The sequence below is a fragment of the Brachyhypopomus gauderio genome, chromosome 5 (genome assembly GCF_052324685.1).
Source record: "Brachyhypopomus gauderio isolate BG-103 chromosome 5, BGAUD_0.2, whole genome shotgun sequence".
Lineage (NCBI taxonomy): Eukaryota > Metazoa > Chordata > Actinopteri > Gymnotiformes > Hypopomidae > Brachyhypopomus > Brachyhypopomus gauderio.
The window spans coordinates 9,285,404-9,312,746 of record NC_135215.1 but is presented as its reverse complement, the minus strand read 5'-3'; the positions used below and the strand labels follow the sequence as shown (position 1 = coordinate 9,312,746).

At 45.2% G+C, this 27,343-nt stretch overlaps 3 protein-coding genes across 3 annotated transcripts; 1 reads left to right on the top strand and 2 right to left on the bottom strand.

Annotated features, from left to right (window-relative positions):
* Positions 1-127: 127 nt before the first annotated feature.
* gys2 (glycogen synthase 2) lies at positions 128-13,398 on the bottom strand. Its single transcript, XM_077005427.1, has 16 exons — positions 12,854-13,398; positions 11,923-12,104; positions 10,111-10,302; positions 9,813-9,998; positions 8,259-8,403; positions 7,648-7,765; positions 7,385-7,505; positions 6,750-6,856; positions 6,449-6,508; positions 5,667-5,745; positions 4,050-4,163; positions 3,750-3,876; positions 3,451-3,546; positions 2,883-3,046; positions 2,539-2,619; positions 128-537 (listed from the first exon to the last, which is right to left on the bottom strand). The coding sequence occupies exons 1-16, from the start codon at positions 12,972-12,974 to the stop codon at positions 316-318; spliced, it is 2,115 nt and encodes a 704-aa protein (XP_076861542.1). The 5' UTR covers positions 12,975-13,398; the 3' UTR covers positions 128-315.
* Positions 13,399-13,973: 575 nt separating this feature from the next.
* Positions 13,974-15,851, top strand: kiss2 (kisspeptin 2). Its single transcript, XM_077005426.1, has 2 exons — positions 13,974-14,226; positions 14,299-15,851. Exons 1-2 carry the CDS (start codon positions 14,118-14,120, stop codon positions 14,583-14,585), a joined length of 396 nt encoding a protein of 131 aa, XP_076861541.1. The 5' UTR covers positions 13,974-14,117; the 3' UTR covers positions 14,586-15,851.
* Positions 14,931-17,752, bottom strand: ldhba (lactate dehydrogenase Ba). Its single transcript, XM_077005425.1, has 7 exons — positions 17,624-17,752; positions 17,405-17,522; positions 17,131-17,304; positions 16,830-17,003; positions 16,400-16,517; positions 16,031-16,154; positions 14,931-15,366 (listed from the first exon to the last, which is right to left on the bottom strand). Exons 1-7 carry the CDS (start codon positions 17,750-17,752, stop codon positions 15,199-15,201), a joined length of 1,005 nt encoding a protein of 334 aa, XP_076861540.1. The 3' UTR covers positions 14,931-15,198.
* Positions 17,753-27,343: the final 9,591 nt, after the last annotated feature.

Sequence of the window (27,343 nt, the reverse complement as noted above, 5' to 3'; positions counted from 1 at the left end):
TCAGATGAAAGCATGGTGCAGCTTTGTAAACCCAGAAGCGGCTCAGTCAGGAGCAGCACACTGAGCTTAGTCCCCAGAGCCAATCTCACCCATTACACATGCGTAAACAAGAGACATGAGCCATGTGTGCTTTTGAAGGGAGTCTATTCACTCTTTGCTCTGATGCATTTGTGAGATCAACACGCCCATGTCTTACACACAAGGGGACAGAAGTCGTCGCTCAGCCACCTGTAGTGGTCGAGAGGCGGAGCGCGGCGGGACGCGGGGTGACCCACAGGACGCAGGGTGACCCGAGGGGGGGGGCAGGGGGAGGTCCTAATTCCCAGTCTCTCCAGGGAGCTTCTTCTTGCCTTGCGACACGGCCCCTAGCGTGAAGGGAGCCTTGATGTTCAGCCTGTCCCTCTCCGCCTCCTCCTCTTCATCATAGGGCTCGGGATCATCCTCATCCTCCACGTCGCTGTGGTGGGGTGTGGAGTGGAGGGAGGCGGAGGGAGACGGAGGGACAGAGGGTGGGCGTGGGTAGCGGAACCCTTGGGTCTGGAAAGACACGCGTAGACTTTTAATGGGTGGCCTGTTAATACTTTATATAAGAGCAGATAGCGGCAGTCAGAGGAAGATCAGTAGAGCGAGAGACACAGTAGACATAACACTAGGAGAACAGTGTAGGTGGGAGGAGTGAGAGAGGAGTGGGAGAGGTGTGAGGGAGGAGTGAAAGAGGAGTGGGAGGAGTATGAGGTAGAGAGAAACACATTCCAGATACTACAGTACAACAGGGCCAAGATCAGGACAGACCAGTTTAGCCGAGCGCTGATGGAGGGCCAGGAACAGAGCTCATGTGTTCATCATGTGTGAGTGAATGAGTGAGACAAATGATGTGCAAAGAAATCAGATTAATGGTCGTTACCTAAATGTTACTGTGTCAATTAAACTCCGGAAGAACGAGAGAAAAAAGTTCAGGAATATTTTTTGAATACTACAAGAGATAACACCATAACTACAAATGCAACTTTTAGGCCTATTTGAAAACATTATTAAAATATGAAATAACTGTTAATAGCCTCTGTATCAGATGGTCAAGACAATTCCACAGTAAATAATCTCCTATTCACAGGACTATGTTAGTATTATAAACCATGTTGGCATATAAGAGCAGTCAGCCTTCACCCAACAGTGCTTTTCAAATGTAGTTGCAAAAATTTAAGCTGTAACGTCCACACGCCGACAAAATATTCTGCCGTTTGGCCGAGGTGCAGTAACACGCTGCTGATACACACGATGCGTCTGCCGTCTTATTGGCTGGGATTGCGTGTGAGGATGAACATTAAACCAAAAAAAGTGCAGCACCGGAATGATAATAAACGGAGCAGCATTCAGACATGTTAGCGGTCAGAAAACATGTGACGGTCCTGCACCCAGTCTAATAACATCCTAAAGAGTCTGTGATTCTGATCTCACGTGTCTTTCTACATAATTCCTACCCAAATCAACATATTTTGGAACCCATTCCTACAGTCACAGGTTTGGTAGATAATTCCTGATGCCTCAGTGTACTTAAAAGATTCAATTAAGGGGCCACATGACAACAGAACAAAAATTAGGAAAGTTCATTTTGATACCTAACACAAGTAATCACAAAACATGGAAGACTAATAAATGCACAAAAACTTTAAAATCCTATATCCTACATGTAGGCTATAATACATCATTGTTGGTACTTCAAATAGAGAGAAAATAATTACATTAATGCCAGGAATGCCTAGCTGTAGTTCTAAGCTATAGACCAAGACAAAACAAATAACTAATCGATGATCAGTACACATAAAAATATATAAGTAATTATAACAGGTCCATGATGATTAACAAAACTGTATTAATCAATAGTTATTTATGCAGTGCTAAATTATCGGGTAGAGTAAAATGGTAGCAACACTAAGGTTATGGGTTCGAAACACGAGGGACCAAATGTCATTCTGATAAATAAAGACATAAGTTGTTCAGAATAAGAGTGCCTGGTGATTGTTGTGCATAGTAAAGGATTTGGCAATTTCCACGTCTCGTGGTGCTGAAAGACAATATCGCAGTGCATAAACGGATCCGTCACTTAAAGGGTTAAACTCCCTGCACCAGACATGAATACAGGAGTGATATTTAAAAACATGGACAGTCGCTGCACAACCACACTTACCGTGATGGTAAAACCAAGTAACCTAAGACTCATGTTAGCCACGCAGATGTCAACGAGAGGGTTCCTTCCCTCTCATTATTGTTCTGTTTGTGTAGCACACTGCTAGCTTACCTAAATCACAACCTGAAGTGTGAAACTGTTATTATATTGATTAGGTTTACAAAATAGTCACCCATAAATTGTGTTTTGTAACATGTTCTGTAATGCGTCCTTTGTGGAGCAGTAGTTTTCTAGTAGAATGTGATCAGAATACAAAGTTGGAGGGGAGCTGTATCTTATTAAGACAGAACACATGTGAACCCTCGGACGGAGAGGAAGGGTGGAGGTGGGTGGAGGTGGGTGGAGGTGCTCACCAGTGGAGCTGCCAGTGAATCTACTTTGAACTGTTCAGGAAAGGCTCTGCTCAGGGCCAAGTGGCGCGCGTGCTTGTAGAACTGAGGACACAGGAAGCAGCAGGTAACAAACGAAGACGAGCGACAGACTCGTGATGAAGGCACACAGGAAAACTCTGAACTCTGGTGACATGCTAGAAACTTTAAATACCCAACCCGGACATGATGCTGTCCATACTGAAAAAGTAGATCACTGTGAAAACGCTGGCGGATTGGTTTGCCGTGATAAAGGGAGATTTGTGCATTGCTGACTAGAATGGACGATGGATGCTGCAAGAACCCAAACAGCCTGTGTGCGTCCTCACCTGGCCCAGGTAGCGCCAGTCCAGCAGGTCCGACAGGCGCTCGGTGCGGTTCCGCTGGATGATGCGCTGACGGCGGGACTGCTGGCAGAATGCGAACATGAACTGGGTCAGCTGATTGCAGGACTCGTCTGCTGAGCGGAACCGTCGGTCCACGATGTAGATCCCTGCACGGGGAGGAGAACATGGCATTTCAGAACTCAGCCAGTCCATGAGACACATCAACACAGGGTCAGGGTTTGAGTTAGGTTCAGGGTTTGAGTTAGGTTCAGGGTTTGAGTTAGGTTCAGGGTTTGAGTTAGTTTAACCATTTGTGCCAATAGATGACCTGATGATGATCCATCGCTAGTACTGTACACGTGTAGTTGAGAGGGTGTCATAACAGTGTTACTGCAGACCGGGTCACAGAGATGTGCTTTTTACCCACATTAAAGAATCATGTGAGAAACTACACTCAAGGGGTGTGTATTTATTTTTTTTCTTTGACAAAATTAATTGATCAAAAATGTATTTATTTTGGCATTACCACAGGGATCTGCAGGCCGTTTAATACAATGTTACAGGCACTCACCATAGGCAGAGGGGTCAGATACATGCTCCTCCATAAAGCAGCCAAACCCAGAGAGGTTGGTGGTTACACTCGGAATACCCATCACGGTACACTCCCCTGACCAGACAGACGACACCACATTACACAACACACATTTACAGTTTCAGCATGTCAGAAGCCTTTATACAGAGTTTATTGCATATTTATTGCCATGACTGGAATGATGGTGACGTTTTGGTGCATCTAGTGTATGTAGGTTATGTAAAGGTGTGTGTGTGTGTGTGTGTGTGTGTGTGAGTGTGTGTGTGTGTGTGTGTAACCTGGTGTGTATCCCCAGGGCTCATAATAGGATGGAAACACTCCTAAGTGACAGCCTCGGACAAACTCCTCATAGTCCATGGGCAGCAGAGGACTGGTGGAGGAGAGGAACTCTGGATGGAAGACGATCTGAAGGAGAAGTGTGAGGAAGATCAGCATAAAACCGCAGAGACACAGCCTACACTGCGGGTCCACGCTACAGCCACGCCTTTGGCTGTTTCAAAGTAAATAAAACCCACAAGGACATTTTAATTGTACAAGGACCATTTAGACTGAGTGCAGACCGTGAATCACAGATGTACCTTGACTCGGTCGTTGCGGCTATTGAACATGCCGATTCTACGGATGTTGCTCAGGATGGGGTCGGCGGAGTCGTCCAGCATGTTGTGCGTGGTCACCGGAGGGAGAGACTGTCTCTGCGTGTGTGTGTGTGTGTGAGTGTGTGTGTGTGTGTGTGTGTGTGTGTGTGTGTGTTGAGGGAGGGTAGGCAGGAGTACATGTTGAGATAAAAAATGGCAATCAATGGTAGCACTGGTCCAGAGACATCTTTCCATCATCCTCAGAGAGCATGAGAGCAGGGTGACAACCTGACCAGCTGACCAGCACAGCTAAACATGATGACAACACAATGCTGAATCTCCTGGGCTGTGCAGAGGGAGGATGGTGCACAAACATAACAGGAGGTTTCTCCTGGTGCTAAAAAAGAACTATAGCTCATAGTTTCATAAAACCGTATAAAGCACGTTCACTATCTTATTTATTTCAATCAGAAATATATTAGCCTGGTCCTTACAAATGTCCTGCTACCTAAGCAAGCACTAGCAATAAACTTCAGCCTTCAACACCCCAAAATATTGATAGAAAAATAAATCTTAATGGAGAGGTGATAGCATTGCTATTGAGCAGAGGTGATATATGTCGAAGTAACACATTCAATCAATTGACTCATATTTGAGAGTTAGTCACGGTCCACGAAACTGAGAACGACTCTGGGGATTTCGTCACCGATGATGTGCAAATCATCTCTGACCGTGCCCTGTAGCCCCACCCCCCTGCACCACTGCCCCGCCCCAACCAGCTGTAGCTCACTCATAAAAAACCCCCCCAAAAACAGGTATAAGAAGCACTAATGAACGGATGGGGAGAGGCCTTCCATTTTAAATCCTCATGTTCTCGATTTCAGAAACGGAATCATCTCGATTCCTCAGGAAAGAGACGCTTAAACTTCTACACACCAAAGTCCAGAGACCCAAGAAACCCAAGATCGTTAAATGAATGTACACAGAATTTTTCAAGCTAAGAGAAGTCTGTAATCTCAGATCAATATGCCTGTGTGGAGGAGCAGGTGAGTAGTAGTAGTAGTAGTGTAGTCTAGTAGTAGTAGTTAGTAGTAGTGTAGTCTAGTAGTAGGTAGTAGTAGTAGTAGTAGTAGTAGTAGTGTAGTCTAGTAGTAGTAGTAGTTAGTAGTAGTGTAGTCTAGTAGTAGTGTAGTCTAGTAGTAGGTAGTAGTAGTAGTCTAGTAGTAGTAGTGTAGTCTAGTAGTAGTAGTAGTAGTGTAGTCTAGTAGTAGTAGTAGTAGTAGTAGTAATAGTAGTGTAGTCTAGTAGTAGTAGTAGTGTAGTCTAGTAGTAGTAGTAGTAGTAGTAGTAGTAGTAGTAGTAGTAGTAGTAGTGTAGTCTAGTAGTAGTAGTAGTAGTAGTAGTAGTAATAGTAGTGTAGTCTAGTAGTAGTAGTAGTGTAGTCTAGTAGTAGTAGCAGTAGTAGTAGTAGTGTAGTCTAGTAGTAGTAGTAGTAGTGTAGTCTAGTAGTAGTAGTAGTAGTAGTAGTAGTAGTTAGTAGTGTAGTCTAGTAGTAGTAGTAGAGAAGAGGTGGTGCTGCCCTGGTTGGGCGCTGGTGGGAGTAGGGGGGGCCACACTGACCTGTGTAGCGTATATGGCCCTCTTCATTATAGTGAAGTCATCCCTGTCCAGGATCTTGTTCATGTCCGGGATCTCACCCCTGTTAACAAAGCAGTTCTGTGAGAGACTCACACATGCACGCCTCACCACGACTCACCATGCAATGGCATCTGACAGCCCCATTTGACCACAGTGTGTAAATATCCATAAATATCTCTGTAACAACCATTAACCCCCTGATAATTACACGCACTGTGTACATGCACATGCATCATTGCATTCATTAACACCTCTCAAATATCTGCTCCCCCACATCCACGTGGAGGACACCCCCCCCCCCCCCCCCACGCAGCGGACACACACACACACACACACACACACACACACACACACACCACCCACGCGGAGGACACACACACACACACACACACACACACACTTCCACGCCGAGGACACACACACACACACACACACTCCCACACCGAGGACACACACACACACACTCCCACGCGGAGGACACACACACACACACACACACTCCCACGCGGAGGACACACACACACACACACTCCCACGCGTAGGACACACACACACACACACACTCCCACGCGTAGGACACACACACACACACACTCCCACGCGTAGGACACACACATACACACACACTCCCACGCGCAGGACACACACATACACACACACTCCCACGCGGAGGACACACACATACACACACTCCCACGCGGAGGACACACACCCTCTTGTTTATCATTTCTGAGCACAGCTCCACACACGTGCGGGTTCCCCACCTCAGCAAGGCCTCATACAGATGTTTACCGAACTTCTCCTTCACACACTGGGCAGTGTCCCTGCGGGCAGAAACAGAAACGTCAGCAAAGCATCAGTCAACAAGGACAAATCACATGAAAGGACATCTGAACACCCACAGATGTAGGGTGGATTTCTTAAACAGAGCTTCTCTCATGTCATTTGGTAAGAGGCTTAATCTGTGACCATAACAGCCATCCGGAGACAGAGGTTGGGGGCAGGACTACAGGGAGAGTATTGGTCCACAGGGCTGGAGGGGTCTCTGGGGTGGGGGTTTCGTACCATAACTGCTTACGCACGGCCTGGCCTTTCAGACTCTCCACGTTGAAGTTGTTAGTCTTCGCCGGCATGATGAAGAAAACTATCACGGTGGTGTCACTTTTACGCACCTAACACACACACACACACACACACACACACACATAACGTCAGTGTTGTCAGAGCCAGAACACTGTATGCAGTGTGTGTGATGAGACAGAACAGTCCAGTGTGTGTGTGGTGAGACAGAACAGCCCAGTGTGTATGTGTGTGTGTGTGTGTGTGAAGAAACAGAACAGCCCAGAGTGTGTGTGTGTGTGTGTGTGTGTGTGTGTGTGAAGAAACAGAACAGCCCAGTGTGTGTGTGTGTGTGTGTGTGTGTGATGAGACAGAACAGCTCAGTGTGTATGTGTGTGTGTGTGTGTGTGTGTGTGTGTGTGTGTGATGAGACAGTACAGAGTGTGTATGTGCTGATAAAGAACAGCTGTGTGTGTGTGTGTGTGTGTGTGTGTGTGTGTGTGTGTGTGTGTGATGAGACAAAACAGCCCAGGGTGTGTGTGTGTGTGTGTGTGTGTGTGTGTGTGATGAGACAAAACATCCCAGGGTGTGTGTGCTGGTAAAGAATAGCTCAGAGTGTGTGTGGTGAGAAAGAACAGTACCCTAAGTAAGTAATTAAGTCTGGCTAAAGACTCCAGGAAGATATCAGCTCCCTTGTTGGAGAACTCATACCGGCCTGCGATGAAGAAAAAAAGGGTTTTCTCCAGATTGAAGTCCAGATGTCTAGCAGAGAAGGGAGACACATTAGAAACACTGGGCATGGCTGCAGTTTTGACACCTTGGTATTCTTTTGAGGCACCCCACACCTCTAGCTAATCTGTCCACTAGATGTTGGATGTGAATCTTAACTTAAAGGAGACTGTACCCATAAAAGTGTCCCCTCACAAACTCCTGGATCTTCACTTTGTTCAGAGAATGCAGGTTCTGGAACTCGTGCACAGCTGAAAACTTTTTGACGTTCAGTCCATTTGGTGTAACCACATCTGTAAAGTGTACAGAGAAGCAGAACAACACAGCTGAGCCAGTGAGGCGTGACCTTCCATGACCTTCCATGACCTTCCATGTCAGCAGGTATTCAGATACGGGACAGAGGAAGACGGCGCCTCCTTCAGACAGGTGCAGGTCGCACCCCTCTGTTTTGCCCGAGACCACTGGGATCCTGTGTCTTCTTAGGGAATGTGCCAGGGGCGTGGCTTCCTGAGGTCGTTAGACATCATCACTCAGCACGTTTCGTCATTTCTATTTACACAGTAAACCATAGCATTTCTACAGAAGGGCCTTTAGCTAATTCAGTTCTATTTGATTTGTTTTGTGCTTTTAACAGATATTGCTAAAAAGCAGTTTTACAGAAACATGCAACAAGAACTCTAAAGAACCAGGAGGCAACAGGAAACTGCACGTCAATGTTGAATTGAATGGGCCAGTGTAGCGGCTGGGCAAACCGAGGACCCCTGCTGGTGAAGCTGTGCAGCACACCTGGATTTCTGTGGAGCATGTGGTCGGCTTCTACGGCTGTGATCTGGGAGACGGTGGTGAACACGTGAGAACAGTGCACAGCCGCTCGCTCCAGACAGTAGCGGTGGTAGATCTGTCTCTCCCCGGCCTCCCGGTCTATGTCGAACTGAGACGTACCAACACACACACAACCTGCTGCTTTAGAACGCATCCCGCTCCAGAAACATCAATATTAACTTATAAGAGTTAAACAAAAAAGGTGAGGTTAAAGTGAATAAAACAATAAATACATTTACATTAAAAAAAGGAAAAGATGTTAAACAACCGCAGATCTGAACCGATGCTGGTTTTAAGTGGATCTTCACCTCCACCCGTCAGCTCACAGGTGAAGCAGGTCTCCACTGGGACAGCAAGCAGGAGCGTTTACTTCCCAATCACTGTCAGTCACCCTTCAGCCTAACCGACTGACCTTTAGGGTCCACCGACCTTATGCACAGTACTCCCGACCCAATTATCATCGCCCGGGCAACCGCGCCCACGTTTCTTCATGGCCTATTAAGCATTTTGGCCAGCAGGTGCATCCTCGTTCTCAGAAGGATAAATGTCATGAACATGTGGACCAGCTGATTGTGAACTAGTGAGGTCTAAGCCTCCTTGCTGCAGAATCCTGATGTTAGAATGTCCCATTAATGGGCGTGTAAGTCAGTTCTAATGTACCAGACCAGCCAGTTGTGTCAGACTTGCAGCCAACAGCTACATACGAGGGTAGTGTAGGTCTGTCAGAGACCTGTAGTCTAAAACAGCTACATACGAGGGTAGTGTAGGCCTGACAGAGACCTGTAGTCTAAAACAGCTACATACGAGGGTAGTGTAGGTCTGTCAGAGACCTGTAGTCTAAAACTGCTACCTGTGATGGTAGTGTAGGCCTGACAGAGACCAGTAGTCTAAAACAGCTACCTGTGATGGTAGTGTAGGCCCAGGGCCGGCGCCACGGGGGGGCGAATGGGGGCGTCGCCCCCTCAGGCGAGGTGTCCCGCCCCCTCAATGTAAAAAATAAGACCCATTTATTTTACAACAATCGCTACATGGTGCCCCCTCGGCTGCTCGACAATCGTTACACGCACCCCCCCCCCCCCCCCCCCCCGCTCAACAACTTACGTTCACCCCCCCGAAATTTTCTGACGCCCCCTCACTGTATATGTTCTGGCGCCGGCCCTGTGTAGGCCTGACAGAGACCTGTAGTCTAAAACAACTACATTTGAGGAAAGTGTAGGTGTGCAAGAGACCTGTAGCATGAACCAATTTTCACAGTGCCTTAATTTAATTTGGTCCAGTATTTATGCTTATCTAAAATTATGAAATATTGAAATATATTACAAATATTGCCATTATTTAATTACTTCAATTTAGTTTTGTTGAAAGATACCTGAAAATAACACATACGTTTGACTCATTTTTAAATCATTATTTTGTTTTTTTAATCTATTATTTTGACCTCCTATTGTTCCACTGTGGAATATTCTGTGTGACACCATCCCACGTAGACCTGTCTGTGTCTGAGAGCACTTGGTTCACCTTATCCAGGTTGTTGTAGAAATCTGCGTTTCCTGCACAGAGATACCGGCCCAGGAGCGTAGCGTGTGTCGTGAAGATGGTTGCCATGGGAATGTTACGTGAGCGGCTCAACACAAGCCCCGCCCCTGCCTGCCACTCGTGGAAATGAGCGATCACATTGGGCTTGTCGTGCAGCTGGTCGCATAGCTACGGACAGGGAGGGACAGTCCAGTCTTCACCATACTAACATTTCTGCACTGTGAGATGTGAAGTTATCACTGCAATGGTGCTGCCGGGAAAGAAAGTGCAGTGTTGGTACCTCCTTGAAGAACCAGGCCACGAGTGACCCAAAAATGAGCGAATCACTGGCCTCCCTGTCGTGGTAGGGCAGCCCGATGGAGCAGGCAGCCCACAGGTCCCCCTTCCAGCGGTCCAGATTCCAGGCCGCCGCCCCAATATCGAAGAGGATCACATAGGGACTCCCCTCGATTAGCCAGCGACCAAAGCGCACCTGTCACACACACACACACACACACACACACACACACACACACACACACACACACACACATACACACACACACACATACACAACTCCAGGTGAGGGTTCAGAAAGGCAGCCAGCACCGACTCATCATTTAGTCCAACACTGTCATCAGTTGTTCTATGTCCATACGAGGTCCCAGCATGCTGCTGGATCTGGTCATGATGGAATCAGCCTGACCTGTTCAAATAATGCAGAGATTGTTTGGACGTGTCACCATTGCAAAGTGGCCTGGTAAAGTGGCGTCTCTTGGCTGAGGTGTGGTTTACTGGTGTGGTTTAATACACCGATCACCTATACCTTGAATTCCAGTTTCCTCATCAGATCACGTCCCCCTTGTGTCCAACACCTGTTCCAGACAGTCTCAAAAATGGTCTCAAAAATGCCTTGAATAACCAGATGAGGTGTTGAGCTCAACTCAGCAGAAGGCCAGATCTCCAGTGTTGGTTTAAGAGCATATCTCTTACTCCTAGTGTCTTAAGTCCATGGTGAACAGGTGTAGCAGCTTTAGAGCAGGGCTGTCAAAGTTTGGCCCGAGAGGGCTGGAGTCCAGCAAAGTTTAGTGATTGGTCTGCTCAGACACCCCTGCTAAATCTGGTATTGGATTGATCGGTTGAATCAGGTGTATTTAAGCAGGTCAGTCACCAATCCACATGGGTCTCTGGACCTCAGACCAGGGTTTAACATCACAATGCTAACTAATTAGTTAAACAAACCTGACTCTATTCAGCAGTAGAGCAATCGCTAAACTTTGCTGTACTCTGGCCGTTCAGGACCGGACTTTGACACCCCTGCTTTTGAGGTCTCTGACTGCCCTCTACTGGCCATAGTAAGTATGTACAAAATAATCAAGGCCCTTCTGCTTCCACTGAAACTCACATGGTCCCACAGCAGCATGAGAGCTCCTCTCATAAGTGTCATTACATTATACACCTTTCTAATAATCTACTCAACAAATACAATTCATATGGCTTTTTTTATTGTACTGTGTAGACTGCTTCTGACAGAATCCAGGTCAGAATGTAACAGTGCTGATGAGGAGATGGCATGTGATGTCACCAATAGAGAATGATCCGTTAAAAGGGGGCGGAGTTTGTGCTGTATCTGGCACTGGGAGAGGAGACTGAAACACAGTGCCTGTCAGTCAGTGACAGGGCTATGCAGCATTCATTGAGCCCACCATATTTACAGAAATCCTCTGTATTGTAAAATGACCCTCACCTTGTTAGTACCAGAGAAAACATACAGAACTGTTACTGCAGTATCTCTGACTCAAAGCCTGACAGGCCTTCCGCACGTGTGCCCGTCAGTCTTACGGGTCCAGTGTACACTACACAGTGCAGAGCTTTCTGAAAAGCGCGCATGTGTTTATTTTTCATGTTGCATCATGTACCTCGAACAAACCAGAAACACAAGGTCATTTCAACCCAAGAAAAAAAATGTAATAACTTCATGCTAGCAAAAATCTTCAACAGAGGCGTCATGGCAATGTAACACAGAACCCGCCAGCAGAGCTGTGTGGGGAGGAGCCTGTGGCCAGACGCCCCCCCCCCCCCCCCCCCCCCCAGACCTGGGGAGAAGGCCCACCTGGCACCCGCTGTTGTTGATGGAATCCATGGCTGCTTTTATTGCTGCGGTGGGGGGGTCACACTGCTCCACCTGGGTCTTGAAGTTGTGCTCGTAGTAGGGGCCGATCATGAAGTAGTTCTCCCCCCACTCATCCGCCGTGATCTTGGCCTTGGTCTGGATGACGGTGTATATTCCACCCACTGGCTCACACGGAGCAGAGGGGCAGGGGACAGAGAGACGGGAGACAGAGAACAGGGACGTTCAGAGACACTACTCACACGGCTCCATCTGCATTTGTACTGGGAAGATGTTTCAGATTAGCAGGAGCAGTGCTGGTGGGGACAGCAGGAAAGGGCCCCTCGCATTGTAGCGTTCTATCACTGGTAAATTAGAGTGTGTTCGTCTGCTACTCGACTATCATTTCAGAATGATTTTGTGTCACGATGCTCTTGGGGAACTGAGCCCAGAATGAATGAAGCACGCACATGGTCTCTGGTAGTGTACAAACCCCTTTTTTATGCTTGACCTTTCCACAAGAAAGAGAGATGCCCCAAACATCTGCTGATTAATGTTTAACTAAAGTAACGTTAGCTTAGTTGCACTCTGTGTATTTCAATATTTGTTCACAGCATGTGAAGATAGTTCCTTTCATGTCAGATCCATAAAATGCCCCATCATACAAAGCTTAGTGGAGTTTGGGGTGAATACTCGTTCAGTCAGAGATTAGCCCTGCTCTTTCACAAGTCTTAATTCATAATTTTCATGGTCTTTTTCAATCTGGTTCTCAGCTCCCACACAAGCAGGGCCTCGTGACACACCAGATTATGTACATCCTGTCAATCGCAATTCATGCATTACGAGTTGAAACATAAATACTACAATATTAAAGAACTTTACATCCAAAATTACATTGAAATATCAAAGAAATCCCTCGCGCGCGCCTGTTCACCTTTGTTGGTCACTTCCCACGCTATTTCGAACAGCAGCAGGTCCTCTACGGGTAGTTCATCCTCTTCCCATAGCGGAAGACCACTCAATGAGCCCATGGACAGAGATCTGGACAAGGGCATGTTGACGGGGGGGATAAAACCGGTTTATGTTCCACGCGACAAACGACGCTCGTAGAGGGCAGATCCGAGGCTGTCTAGTGGACGGGCGCGAGGAGCGGCTTATACAGGTGCTGCGCTGCGCTGACTTACGCACGCAGGTGCACTGGACAGAACGTTTGCGCTGACGTGCTCGCGGACGACGTTCCACCTCCTAAACCCCAGAGCTCGTGCAACTGCCAAAAAAGAAAACCACCTCAAACTTTGCGCACTGGATAAGCTCGCGGCTGAAGTTCACCGACGTTACGCTACGACCTTCACACAGAAGGTGGACTCGATTTATTTGAACCGAACTGCTTAGTCTCCGGTTTGTTTTAACAACTTCTCGCAAAATATGACGCGCTGTAACAGAACCTGAGGTCAGACGACTAAACCACGCCCAACATAGTTAAATAAATAACGCGTGACGCAGTACTGAGCGCGCGCATAATGTCGAGCACATTAATAAGTTACGCAAGCTATTGCATCACCATTGTCTATAGTTGATTTTGGCATAGTTTCCTATACTACGAGGGATATCATGATGAGTTCTTGTACAAATGCCTAAAAGAAAAATAAAGTCATGGCTTCTTGCATAATAAAAGCTACACATTTCATTTGATTTGTTACATTTGGGATACAAACTATGATGGGAAACTCGAGCGTTATCGATCCGTTACTCCAACATTTATTATCGATCTCTTACTCCAACATTACGCTCATGAAACAGCTGACTGGTGAAGCAAAGTCAGTTCATGGCATCTGGCACGTGCGTAAAAAATTATCCAGTCATTCATTTTTTGCCATTGGTCCATTTCACTTTCCACATTTACGCAAGTCCGACTAATTGAATGATAATACTTCGATAACAGTTTGCCAACGACATGCATTTCCAAGAACAGTGAACAGTCTATACTGCTGCAAATTGCGTGCTATGTGCGCCGAAAGTAAAAAAAAGAAAACTGCTGTCTAGTGTCACACACGTGCCAGTCGTCAAAATGCCCCCCACCTCTCGGCGAGGGCTGTCTCAAGACTACGGATATATATATTCACCGAAGCTCGCATATCAGTCATTTACAGTCGTACAAAAAAGCAGCTTCGTACGGTTAGGCTTCAGTATCCAGGAATATGAAAGTCCAGGCGTTGATCATTTTCATGACGGCACTGACGGCTCAATACAGATCCACGCGAGTACTCTCTACAGACCCGGGGCCTCCCGAACACACCGGAGATCCAGGTAAACGTCTCACACCAAGATTACTCGTTTGTTAGTTACTATGTCTACATCAAGGGTGTGTTTTTATTCTAGGGTTTACACGGCGTGGACTGAGTGGATATCCTATAATGGAACAGAGGGACGTTCACGATCTCGACTTCTCAGAAGACTCGAGTCTTTGCTTCTTTCTGAGGGAAAAAGACGCGGAGTCTCAGATCTCCTGCAAGCCCCGCTTAACACGCAGCAAGTTTAACTACAACCCATTTGGACTGAGGTTTGGAAAGAGAGACCGGCGCTTAAAACCGGACCGTGACGGGTCAAGAACCACCAAGCTGCTACCGATACTACTTTTGGCGAGAGAACTGGAGGAGCGATCATGAAGGTTCATCTTTAACGCAAGTCTTTTTGGATTTATGGTTTTTGCCCCCTTAGGTCGTGAACAGTGGATGATCATGCCATGCCACCATTGCCTGTTAAAATGTGTCATTGCGTATGTTTTGGAATATTGTAGCGTATTTAATTAACAAACGTTTGTGATTTACGGTATGTCGTGTATGTAATTTGTGAATAGTAAACTTTTGTATTGTGACCGATGCAAATTCTTAGGTAGACGGATAAAAACATATTAGCAAGTGTTCATGTACTTTTTGAACCACAAGAGGGCGACAAAAACAATTCGGATTCAACTGACGAGCTTCTGCAAGTGAAGAACTTACACGGGGACATTTGGTTAAATGTTTAACGTTTTTATTTGGCATTGGTTGACAGTTATCCCTTTTCAGAAGGAAACATTGCTTGTAGGTCCTATTGCTGTACTACTGTAAATGAAAATACCATTCACACTATGGCAGATGCAGATCCCTTACCACACCTAGATTCAGTTCCAGTGGAAATTAACAAGTCCAAAGAGGACTATACACCTATACACCTTATGTTTATGTACAGATGGCAGGTGGGTGTGCATGTCAGTGTTGTGGTTACAGCAGAGAGCAGTTACAGGTCTTTGAGGTCCTTCTGAATGCTCCAGAGTGTGTCTGCACTATTCTTCAGCTGTGCCACCTCCTGGTCAGTCAGGGTCATGTTGATCACATTGCCCACTCCGCTGCTGTTCAGCACACAGGGCAGGCTCAGGTACACTTCGTCCGCGATACCGTACATCCCCTGCGGTCAGACACAGCCATCAGAACATCTACACCTGCAGTTACTCAATACCCCCCCCCCCCCCCAACTGCATCAGGTCATCCAAAAAGAGGTCACAGCTTGAAAAGAAGCTTCTATATATCAAACACATCACTGCAAGATCTACAGAAGGGTGACATCAGGTCTAAATTTAGATACAGTAGCTTTGTCCAGAGTAGACTGCCTAGAACTAGAGAAATACTTAAGGTACGTAAATAAATGTTACAGTACGTGAGCAAGTGCTCTGGGAAGCTAGTGTGCCATTCTGAGGGCAGGATGTGCTCGTGACTCACTGCTAGAGAGTTGTGTTCACCTCCAAATGAACATGTAGCCCCCCAAAAAAGGAAGGGGGTGGGGCCATACACAGCCTGCACCCTTCCACAGCAACATGCTGCACTGGTCACCTGGCAACCCACTCACCAATAGTAGCTAGTCGATTAAAAAAAAAAAAAAAAAAAAAAAAAAAAGTCACTAGAATAAGCCAAAGGCAAAGTTAAGTTTGTCCTCCACTTCAAGACTAGCATGTAGTCAAGCAGCGGTGCAAAAACTCCACTGGAAGTGCCTGGCAGGGGGACACGACCCTGGACAACAGCCAGCTCTGAGCAGATGGAGACGCTCTAGCAGGTATTTCTCCCCACCCCCTCACCTTCACCATGGTGGAGACTGGATGGACTCTACTCAGGTTCTTCACCAGGCTCTCGGTGAGATCTGCCACGCTGAGGCCAATAGCCCAGTTAGTGTAGCCCTTCAGCCTGATGACTTCGTAGGCACTGTGACGAGAGAAGACCTTTAACGTACCAGTACAGGAAACAAGCCTCATGTCCTTGGTGAAATGGTGCAACAGTCAATTCAGTTTCAGGTAAAATACTGGTCACCCCATCTGCCCAATGCAGAAGGTGGACTTTTACACACAGACCAGACACTCCTCTTCCATGTGCAGAACTCCAGTCAACACTGCATCATAGCTAAAGCTCAGGAAGATGTTCATTGTGGGATTGGGGGGGGGGGGGGGTACCTGTCCACCACCAACTTGTGTGCTTCCTTCCAGTTCTCGCTGTCCTTGTCTGTGCCGATTGCAGGGTTGAGCTTCTGCAGACTGACCCCTGCCACATTAACACCACTCCAGACAGGCACTGCACAAAAAGCATGAAAACAACCATTAGTGCCACAGAAGTCCAAGCACACAGACATCAGGATGTTGTGGCTGAATGGCACATTCAAAGAATTTATCGCTTCTCCAGAGCGCCATTTAATCCTACTGAAGTTTCATGGGGAGTCTGGTGAGCCACAAGCCAGCCGATATGGTCCACCATAAGGGGGGTGGGGGGCACATTAGGGTCAGAGAAGGGCACAAACTAGGGATCCCCCACAAGGTTCTGCTCCACCCACCGCCACCAAGCGTTTTTGAGCGGCCGCACACTGCACCGGGACAGGTGGAGCCTCACCGCTAGAGTCTCCGTGTTCGCCCAGGACGAAGCCATTGAAGCTGCTGGCGTGGAGGCCAAGCTTCTCGGCCATGATGTAACGGAAACGGGCCGAGTCCAGGTTGGTGCCGCTGCCAATCACGCGGTGCTTGGGCAGACCGCTCAGTTTCCACGTCACGTAGGTCAGGATGTCCACTGCAGAGAACGAGGAGAAGGGACGATTAAAAACCCGAGCACACGTCAGAACGCCGGATCTCTAAACGGCAGGTAGCCACGCCCATGGGTCGCACGCAGGCCGTGCGGGGCGCAGACGTCTCCTCACCCGGGTTGGACACAACGACAAGGATGCAGTTGGGGCTGTGCTTCACCAGCTGAGGGATGATGTGCTTGAAGATGTTGACGTTCCTCTGCACCAGGTTGAGCCTGCTCTCACCCTCCTGCTGACGAACGCCCGCCGTCACCACCACGATGCGGGAGTTCGCAGTGACAGAGTAGTCTGACAAACACACATGCAGCTTTTCAGGTGGAGGTCAAGTGAAACATCTCAAATCTTCAACAACCACCGAGAGACCATCAAATGCCAGTCGGTTTCTCACCTTTGTCAGCGGTGATCTTTTGGGTCTTGAGGAACAGGCTACCATGCTGCAGGTCCATCATCTCACCCTTCAGCTTGTCCTCGAGTACGTCGACCAGGGAGAGCTCATCACACAGATCCTAGAAAGAGAACAGACATCTGAATTAAGCAGCATGTCACTTAAACCAAAAATTCAAAAGTGTTCATAGTTCAGTGCAACAGGAAGTGATTCAGTTCTTACCCTGAGCAGGATGCTGACGGCACAAGCCATGCCCACCTGCCCAACTCCCACCACAGTCACCTTGTTGGTGGGCGGCTGAGGGGCTCCACAGGCCACAGGGCTGATTAGTTTCTCCAAAACTGAAGCCATGATCTGTTGAGAGAATAATTATTTAAGGCTGCTTCATTAATAAAATAAAAACCACACTGGTTGCCCCAATCACCTGAGAGAAGGCAAAAAACTGCATGAGCTCCTCCCATATTTAGTGGATACACCCACCTGACTGCAGTCATTTAAAAATAAACAGTGCCTTGTTTTTGTTAAACGGCTGAAGACAATCCATTTAAAATAGTGTTCTTCCCTTCAACGGTTACATTCACATTTGCACACTGCTCAGTGCCACTTTCACAATGCACAGCAAAAGTCATTTTTAAAAGTTTGCACTCAAAACTAAACCAGGACATTTAAAATATTAAATGAGAAAGCAACAGAATCACTTTGAATTACAGAAAGAAAAAACTGCCTCATACATTAGATTACACAGTAACTGGCTGACAGAAGCCTCCCAAGACCCAGTACACAGAGGGCCAGAAGTTTAACCAAATTTATTAACAAGTCAACAAAATAACCACAGTGCTTTGACCTCCACTTTCCATTTACACAGGTACATCATTAGCTCAGTGACAAAAACAACAGGAGAGAGGACAACAGGAAACATCTCACACCTCAACAGGATTGATTTCCTCTTACCAGGGAGACCAGAAGAATCAACACAAAAAAAAAGAAGAAAGGGGAAAAAGACCAGAAGAAGCACACACAACACCTCTCCACAGTAGCTGTGCAGCTGAATTCTAGCCTACAAACCCCTACTGCGATATAAATGGAGATTTAGGCTGTGACGGAACAAGGCACAGGTGAGAGGAATCTGCCAGTCACGTGGCCACGCCCTCTCAGCGCCCCCTGGCGACTCCGTCCGGGTTAAACCACCCCGCTGTACGTCTATGAAATAAACTTAGGAAGTATTTCTTAGTTAAGTGGTGATTCCCTCAACACTGCGACTTAAAATGCTTAAATACACGCAATTTTCACTTATGGGGACGGGGAGGTACTTTAGAAGCGGAAACCCAACTGTGAAAGAAAGCACAACGTGCAAGAACGTATCGCTATTGTCTTCATAGTTTCATAAACGCCAATTAGGTCATTACTCTTTTCTTAAACGGCGCAGAGAGTGTCAAAGACATTTCAAAAGGCACATATCTCGCAGCTTTCTTGATTCATTATGTAAAATAATGTACATGTGCATTTAGATCCCGCCTCACATGACCCGGGGCAGCATCTACGCTGAGGCCGACACCTACAGTAATGCAACCGCCCTTATTATGCCCTTGACAACGTGGAGGCTACACTAGCGGTGTCTTGTCAAAACTGCCGACATCTTGTGCTCAACTGCTTTGTTGGGGTTTTCCCCCTTTAAGGCCCGTTTTGTGTCCAGTTAAAGTCGATTTCAGGTTAAGTCAAGTTCAGGTTTACGCGTACCACCGCGTTCACGCGCGCTCAAGTGCAGGACACGTCGCGCGCGCTACCCTGCAGCTGCACAAAGCACAATAAACTAGGAAGATGGCCGGTTCCTGTACCACATCAATTTCGTTTTATGTGTACAGCTCGGAAATGTAAGCAGCGTGAGTGCACAGCGTCGAAAAAAGTCCAACCTATATTGCAATTTATAGTGTGTGGAACAAATCAAAGTTAACTCCTTGGGCGTACGACATGCGATGCTTTTGAAGAGCATAATTAATACGTAGAGCCTTTCAAAATGCTTTACGTACCTAACATTTTAAATGTCAAACCTAGTTAAACCAAAAGTCTATAGAAGCACAAGAGAGAGAGAGAGCGAGAGGGATAAAATGAAGATAAATGAAGATCTCTAGTACGTACAGTTGTTGGAGTTTTTAATTTGGTTGTGTCCTTGGTCGTTTAAAAGTAAGTTTTCTGCTGTGAGCACGATACTTGGAGCTGCTGTCTGCAGGCGAGGGAGGCAGTGAAAGGACTGGGGTGCAGACTGGGGGCGAGAGCCCAGCTTCCGCGAGGAGGTTGGCTTTGCGCACCACGTAAATTCCGCACCGGGGGAGCGCAGAACACGTACAGCGCATTGGCGCTCGAAGCTATAAACGCCTAAATGTAATGTGGAATATGTTGACGGCGGGCCCCAGCACACTTTCAAAGTCGTGAAGGTGAAAAACCTGTTTGCTGTAGTGGCAGGTCACTTTTAGCATTTTTGTTTCTCACGGAAAATCTTGACAGAACCTTCTAGGGACATTACCCCAACAGTCCTGACCAGTTTGAAAGCATTCACGTGCGTTTAGGGAGTCATTCATCCCCAAATAGTCTAATTTAAGGTAAACCTAAAGTTTACAATCTGAAAAAAACGTGTCGTGAGAGATGCTAGCAAGACCTGAACAAGTTAGCAGCAGTACGGCACCAAACTAGACCAGAATGTGTTGTATGGAGACCTAGTGCAGTGTAGATAAAAGCTAAGATATGAATTCCCTTACACAGATTAACTTTATAATAGTTCTACTCCTTAACCTCTGCTAATAAGGACTTTCAAATGATAACATGCGTATAATAATATAAAATAATTTCTCATAAAACAGTGACAAACGAATCTAGACCTTGCAGGCCTAAATTAACTGTAGGATAATTCTTTCTTTATTGTTATTTTTTTCTGAACGACACTCTCCTTCACTGAGCGCCTGCATCACGTGCACTGGCAAAACGCACAGAACGAACTGCAATGAAGGCGGAAAAGGCGAAGCAAGGTCAACTATATTCATACTGAATATACTATATCAATATATTCCTAACCTCGTTATGATAAGCAACAGCACTTTGTAATCTTTCGATGTATTGAATCAAGTGATTATTTATAATTACTCTGGACTGCCAAGTCATATCTAAGCTTTATTTATGATTACAAAATAACGTGTAATAAAAAAAAAACATTGGGTAAACATTTACAGTTTAATTTAGGTAATCTCCATATCATGTACAGAACGGTTCATGAATATTAATTAGCAACCTAGTTGCTGACTTAACTATTGTTTTTAATGGACACAGGCTCTACCTCAGGTGTATGTATCAGCATAGAATCTGTGAGTGGGAGACAAAATGTTCCCAAGAAAGACACACTATCATGATACACTCACATGATACACCCACATCATACACCAATACTCCCGTGGTACACCAACGCTCACATAATACACTAATGCACACGGAGTACACCAATGCTCATGTGACACACTAACACATAATACACCAGTGCTCACGTGGTACTCCAAGTGTTGCTTTGGTTTCTATAGCAAATGCTAATCTGTATACAGTGCAGCTGCAATCTCCTCGTTACAGAGAGCTGCCACATGTAACCAACGTGAATGAAGACTTGAAGAGTGCACACAGTCTGGTGTAAGAGGTGTGTGAAGTCACTGCTCAACACAGGGCAGGCTTGGAGAGTTGGGTGCTCTTTGGCTCAGTGGCCCTTTAAACTGGGACAAATATAAATGCTGCAATGGGCTGGCAGTAGACACATGGAGCCTGGCTGCTCTTCCCAGGAGGGTGATCACTCTTCTCAAACGAGTGAAGTTCATTGTGATGAAAACATTTTGAAGTGTCAGATAGCAGGCACCTGTCTGTGGCCTGGCAAGCCGTCTGTTGGCGCTTCGTTGTGAATGTGAGGATAAATATGTGCTTTGTGAGCTACTGTGTTTGAGTTGCATGACCAGGTCATCAACAACTTGTGCAAACAAGAGGAGATTCACACGTAGCATGTTTCCCACTTAAACACACGGCCATTTTTATTTTAATATATGTGTATCATGAACTTTTGTGGTGGTAGTCACATGCTCTTTAGGTAGGCTGACCATATATAAAACTGGAAAACTTTGGCTCTATAGTAACAAATCTCCCTGAGTCACCTGAGCAACATGCCATGTTACCCACACACCTCCTAAACACAACTATTCCAACGGAGGAGGAGGCCCAATGGCACTTCAGCCCCACCTACTAACCCAGCCAATCAGATGCAAGAAGACTGATCGGTTAAAGACATCCAAGCAGTGAGAATCACTGTTTGAGGCACATTTAAAAGAAGGAAAGTACACGAAACAAGAAAGAGTGGGTGAGGGAAAAATTCTAAAGCTAGAAAGGTATGACTGCAACAACTGTGAAGTCCTCCCCGAGTCCAGATAGCAGACAGTCTTCCATTTGAAGTAAAAGGTGTGCAAACTACACAATGATTCCATATTTGTACTTGTCTTCTGTGTATATTAAAACTAAATTACATCAGAATTACAGCAGATAAAATCTTCAAAGTCACTTTATCCAGTCTGAAACACATACAGAGTTTTCTCTGAAGAATGAAAGCTGCTGTATCCGGAACAGACAGGTGTGGACGCAGGGTAGGAAAAACTGCTCAGACTCAAACACAGAGTTAGGAAAACTGCTCAGACTCATACACAGGGTTAGGAAAACCGTTCAGACTCAAACACAGGGTTAGGAAAACTGCTCAGACTCATACACAGGGTTAGGAAAACTGCTCAGCCTCCTATGTGCTGTGAATCATAGGAGGGAAAACTGCTCAGACTCATACGCGTATCACAGGTATGTAACTGCACGTCCAGCACAGCTAACTCAGTGCTGCGCTGTTAATCAGAAATTCACCTAGAGAGTAAGTTTGAAACCCATCTCAGCAGAGTCATAAACTCCACACTGAAACCACAAATGAAATACATGAATAACAAGTCTTGACATGAGTGGTGAACACAACGGGAATAACCCCAGGACAGCAGCACCTCTACCCAACCTCCTCCAACCTTGCACGGCAACACCAGTCAGTGATCTCAATCCTGCTACCCAGCTAAGCAGTGGCCAATCAGAGAGCTGCTTACAAGCAGGCACAGACAACTTTTGTTCTTAATGAAGGCTGGATCAGTGACTGAGCTGTAAACACATGGATGAGTGTGAGCTCACTACTTTCTATCTTCCACTATGCAAGTAAAATTTCACAATATGAATTATATATATATATATATATATATATATATATATATATATATATATATATATATATATATATATATATATATATATATATATATCGATATTGTCAATCCATTAATTCATGTAGTGACTGTAACTCAAAGCACAAAGGTGAAAACTTTTCACAATTTCACAATATGAATTTTATATTTATATATATATATATATATATATATATATATATATATATATATATATATATATATATATATATATATATATATTAGTGCTGTCAAATCCAGGTGCCGCGATTAAAAGTCCTCACCAGGATTTTGCTCAGGCTTCCTGGATTGTGTTGATTCCACTAATTTTACCTGGATTGCTAATTAGAAAATCTAGCAAGCTTGAGCAGAATCCTGGTGAATCAACACAATCCAGGAAGCCTGAGCAAAATCCTGGTGAGAACTTTTAATCGCGGCACCTGGAATTGACAGCACTAATATATATATATATATATATATATATATATATATATATATATATATATATATATATATATATATATATATATATATATTGATATTATCAATCCATTAATTCATGTAGTGACTGTAACTCAAAGCACAAAGGTGAAAACTTTACTAAAAGAACAATAACAGCACACACCAAGCTAGCATGTTGTTTATTAGGTGAATGAACTACATGGTGATGTATTAGATGGTCATATGCAGTTTGGTTTACTAATCAAGAGTCATAGGACTAAGGTCAGACTCGTGTATTTGTCAAGATTAATAGGAAGTACAGCACTGATGCCCCCATTTGAATGTTAAATTACATGCACCAAACAACAATTCACATCACGTGAGACAAGTGAGGCCTGACTCTGGTTCACAGGGACCTCTTCACGAGCCAAGACTTGGGGGTCAGCACAGGAAGTAACAGTACAGGGAGTGGCAATCTGCAATACAATATGATTTTGTCAAGTCAATAAAGCTCATTTAATTTAAACTGAAAACTGAGAGACAGAGGCAGGTTTGAATAAAAACAGCGTTTGAGGACTAAGACATTTCCAGTGGCTGTGGAGGCTGTAGTGTGATAAGTTTTGGTGGAAACTAGCTGTTTGAATCCGCTATTTTGGCCGTAACAATATATCGTAGGACTGGTGAGCGTAGAAGCTTCGGATGGTGCAAAGCGCATTGTTTCAGTGGGTTTCATATGCAGCCGGTAACCTGGCACGAAAGCACAATATAATCTGCACATCCCATACTGCGGGACTTGCAAAAGCATATCTGGTAACGGTTTCGAAGTGTATGATACAAACTACAAAACTCAGAGACAAATAAATCACAATACATTATGTGTAAAAGCAAGTATTTTTCCACAGACTTTAGATGCACTACACACCATATAATTCAACAGGACGGCTTTTTCCTACTCCCCTCCAGTAACTAGTCATAAAAAGTGCGCGCGAGGGACAGCTCGGCATGCATCCTTTGACCCGTCACCATCAGAGATCCAGGAACAGTGGACGAGAAAGTGAATTAGGGAGCGTTAACGGAGTCCATTTCTCAGAACTCGGCTCGACCGTCTCGCCACAATCCCGGCTGAAAACTACATTAAGTGGACCATCGAAATGGATTATAATGACACCAATAGTCGCGCAGAATTGCGCATGATTCACATAGCATGCTTTCTCGCCAAACGGCGTGACGCATGCATATCTCCATTAGTGTCTAAAATCCCGTGAACTCAGGGACACACGAACACACACACACACACACACACACACACACACACACACACACACACACACACACACACAAACACACACACACACACACACACACACAAGCACGGATTCGCACACGCACAAAGTATGGACGCGCGCGCACTCTCGTGCGCACCAGACGACCTCGTAGCTCCCGCGCTCTGGTAAACTCCATTTGTGTAAACCGGGCAACGACTGCTGCGGGTGCGCGGGGCTTTTCTCAGGCATCGACAAGGAAAAAATGGACAAAGAAAACCACTAACCTCGCATGCGACGCAACTGTTCGTCATAACAGTATAAAATAATAAAGAAAAAAAAAATATTAATTCATATATAAATTATTTCATCTTAGGATTTTTATGTTCTCGTAAATGAACAGGTGTGCGAACGTATGATAAACTGCGTGAACGACTAATGAAGGACGAAACGTCCTGTTTCTCTGGGAATCTTGTGTACATTATTATAATTCTGATGACCTCATCCTCTCTCTCTCTCTCTCTCTCTCTCTCTCTCTCTCTCTCTCTCTGCATGTAAGAACATCTAGGCAAGTTGTGCCAAAATGTTCTCTAAATAAATAACTGGCTATTCAGTAGTTCCATGCAGAGTCAGAAAGAATATGAATGATTTTAGAAGCAGGTGCAGGGAAGATGAACGCCTGGGCCTTTACCGCTTGAGCCGTTTGGTGCTGATGTTTTGCAGCAGATCATTGAGGTCTCTGGCAGCATAAAGTGGTATTTCAGGACATTCAGGAATTTCAGGACCAGTAGACCAGGCGGGGTGCTTAGCATACAGTTAAAACATTAGCCCATGTTTAAAATAAACACCGAAGAAAGAAAATAACTTGATGACGAGAGGCAAACCTTAAGCAAGAGTTGTAATGGAAGATTCCTTCATGTTGCATTCATTCATTCATTCATTCATTCATTCATTCATTCATTCATTCATTCCAGATCATTCTCTTAGTCTACAAGCCTATTTCTTCCTGTACAGACACAAAATGTCCACCCTATATATCTGGTAGTTAGGATGTGGGAGGGTATTTATTATTATCACCCAAACCTCTTTCTCCTGCTATCCTAAAGTCCTGTATTATGACACCAGCCTGTAAAACATCTTTACTGTAGTATGTCAAGCCAAACTCTGCACATGGACAGAAGAGTGGCGTCCAAGATGTCACAAGTATGGTTGAACTCCAGGAGCGCGTGGACACTGTTGCCTTTAGAGTATCAACAGACTCTGTCTTTTGTCTTAAAATGGGGGTGAAGTTCAGTACTACGCTCTGAACGGCAGTTTAATAACCTCGATCCAGGGACAAAATCTCTTACACATCAGTCTAAAAAAATTACATGCAAAGATCTCCTGTCGTCCTCTCGTGACTTACAGCGTGTCTGCTGTGTTTCTTGAGACTGCAGATATGTGATCAGAGATATCAAGGTCGTTTACAGTGTCAAGGATTTCACGATAATGGGCAAAGCATAAACGACATGTCTGTTTGCCCTTTTAATTGTTGCTGTAGCAACAGTGAAATTATATATGATAATTTATATATGATATATAATTATAGGCCAATATGATAATTGATATATGCATGTATGATACATTTATTATCATATTATATATAATTTAAATATGATAATATATTAAAGAAAAATAACTGATCTACACACTCTGAACTTTAGGACCATATGGAATTAATGTTATAAATGTAATATTATATCTGCTTTTTAGAATAAAAGATTCACATCCTGGAACAACAGAGACATGTTGCATGGACAACGCACCTCGATCCACAACGTCCCGTTTTTCTGGAAAACGTGCACTTCATGACAATTTTAACGATCTCTACGTTTTTTTACATTTTCTACATCTTTTACTACAACACCCGCCTGCAGTCACACGTGTTTGCTCAACGGAGGCAACGTTTGAGCTCATACAAAGTTTCCTGCGGTGTCCACTCACAAACAGAATGGCACGTTAATTCTGCGGAGAACTCTTTAGGTAAAGGGCTTGCAGTTGCTTCACAGGATCTCAGCAGTAGGTCTTAACTCAAGACTAAAGGGAGGGCCGCCTGCACAGGGGATTGTCCTACCATAACAGCAAATAATGCTAAATCCATAATGTCCTTCTGTTTGGTCAGTAACCCTGACTCATTACACACAGCACAGTGAGTAGTAGCTCAAACATTAACACCAATCTTTACCTAGATTGCCACACAAATTATTTGTATTAAGATAGATATAACACTGCAATAGTATGAATAAACAGCTGAGTCTCATACAAAGATTGTTCTTCGGGTTTCAATAAAACCACATAATCCACCTAAAACCGAGACCAACTCATGGCTGAAGAGACGGGCTCGTCTGCTGTGGGGCAAGGGCACCCCCAAGTGGCGATGTACTGCACGGTTGTGCTTGTGTGTGTGGGAGGGGGTGGATATGCGACTGTCTGGAAAACCTTAGCAGGGTTATTCAACTGGCGGCCCGCGGGCCAGATCCGGTGTTCTGTCGGATTTTCCTACTTTGTCGAATTTTCCTACCATATCAGCTGGCAGCGAGTATTTATAGACTAGTCTGTCGAATTTTCCTACATTGTCGAATTTTCATACCGTGTCCGTTGGCATCGCGTATTTGTAGACGTATCTCTTAGTTTGTTTACCTTATGGAAACGTCGTAATGTAGCGCAAATCAACGTTTAAAAAGTAGTATTTGTAGACGTATCTCTTAGTTTGTTTACCTTGTGGAAACGTCGTAATGTAGCGCAAATCAGCGTTTAAAAACTAGTATTGTATACGTATCTCTGTAGTTCGTTTACCTTGTGGAAACGTCGTAATGTAGCGCAAATCAGCGTTTAAAAAGTAGTATTGTAGACGTATCTCTAGTTTGTTTACCTTATGGAAACGTTGTAATGTAGCGCAAATCAGCGTTTAAAAAGTAGTA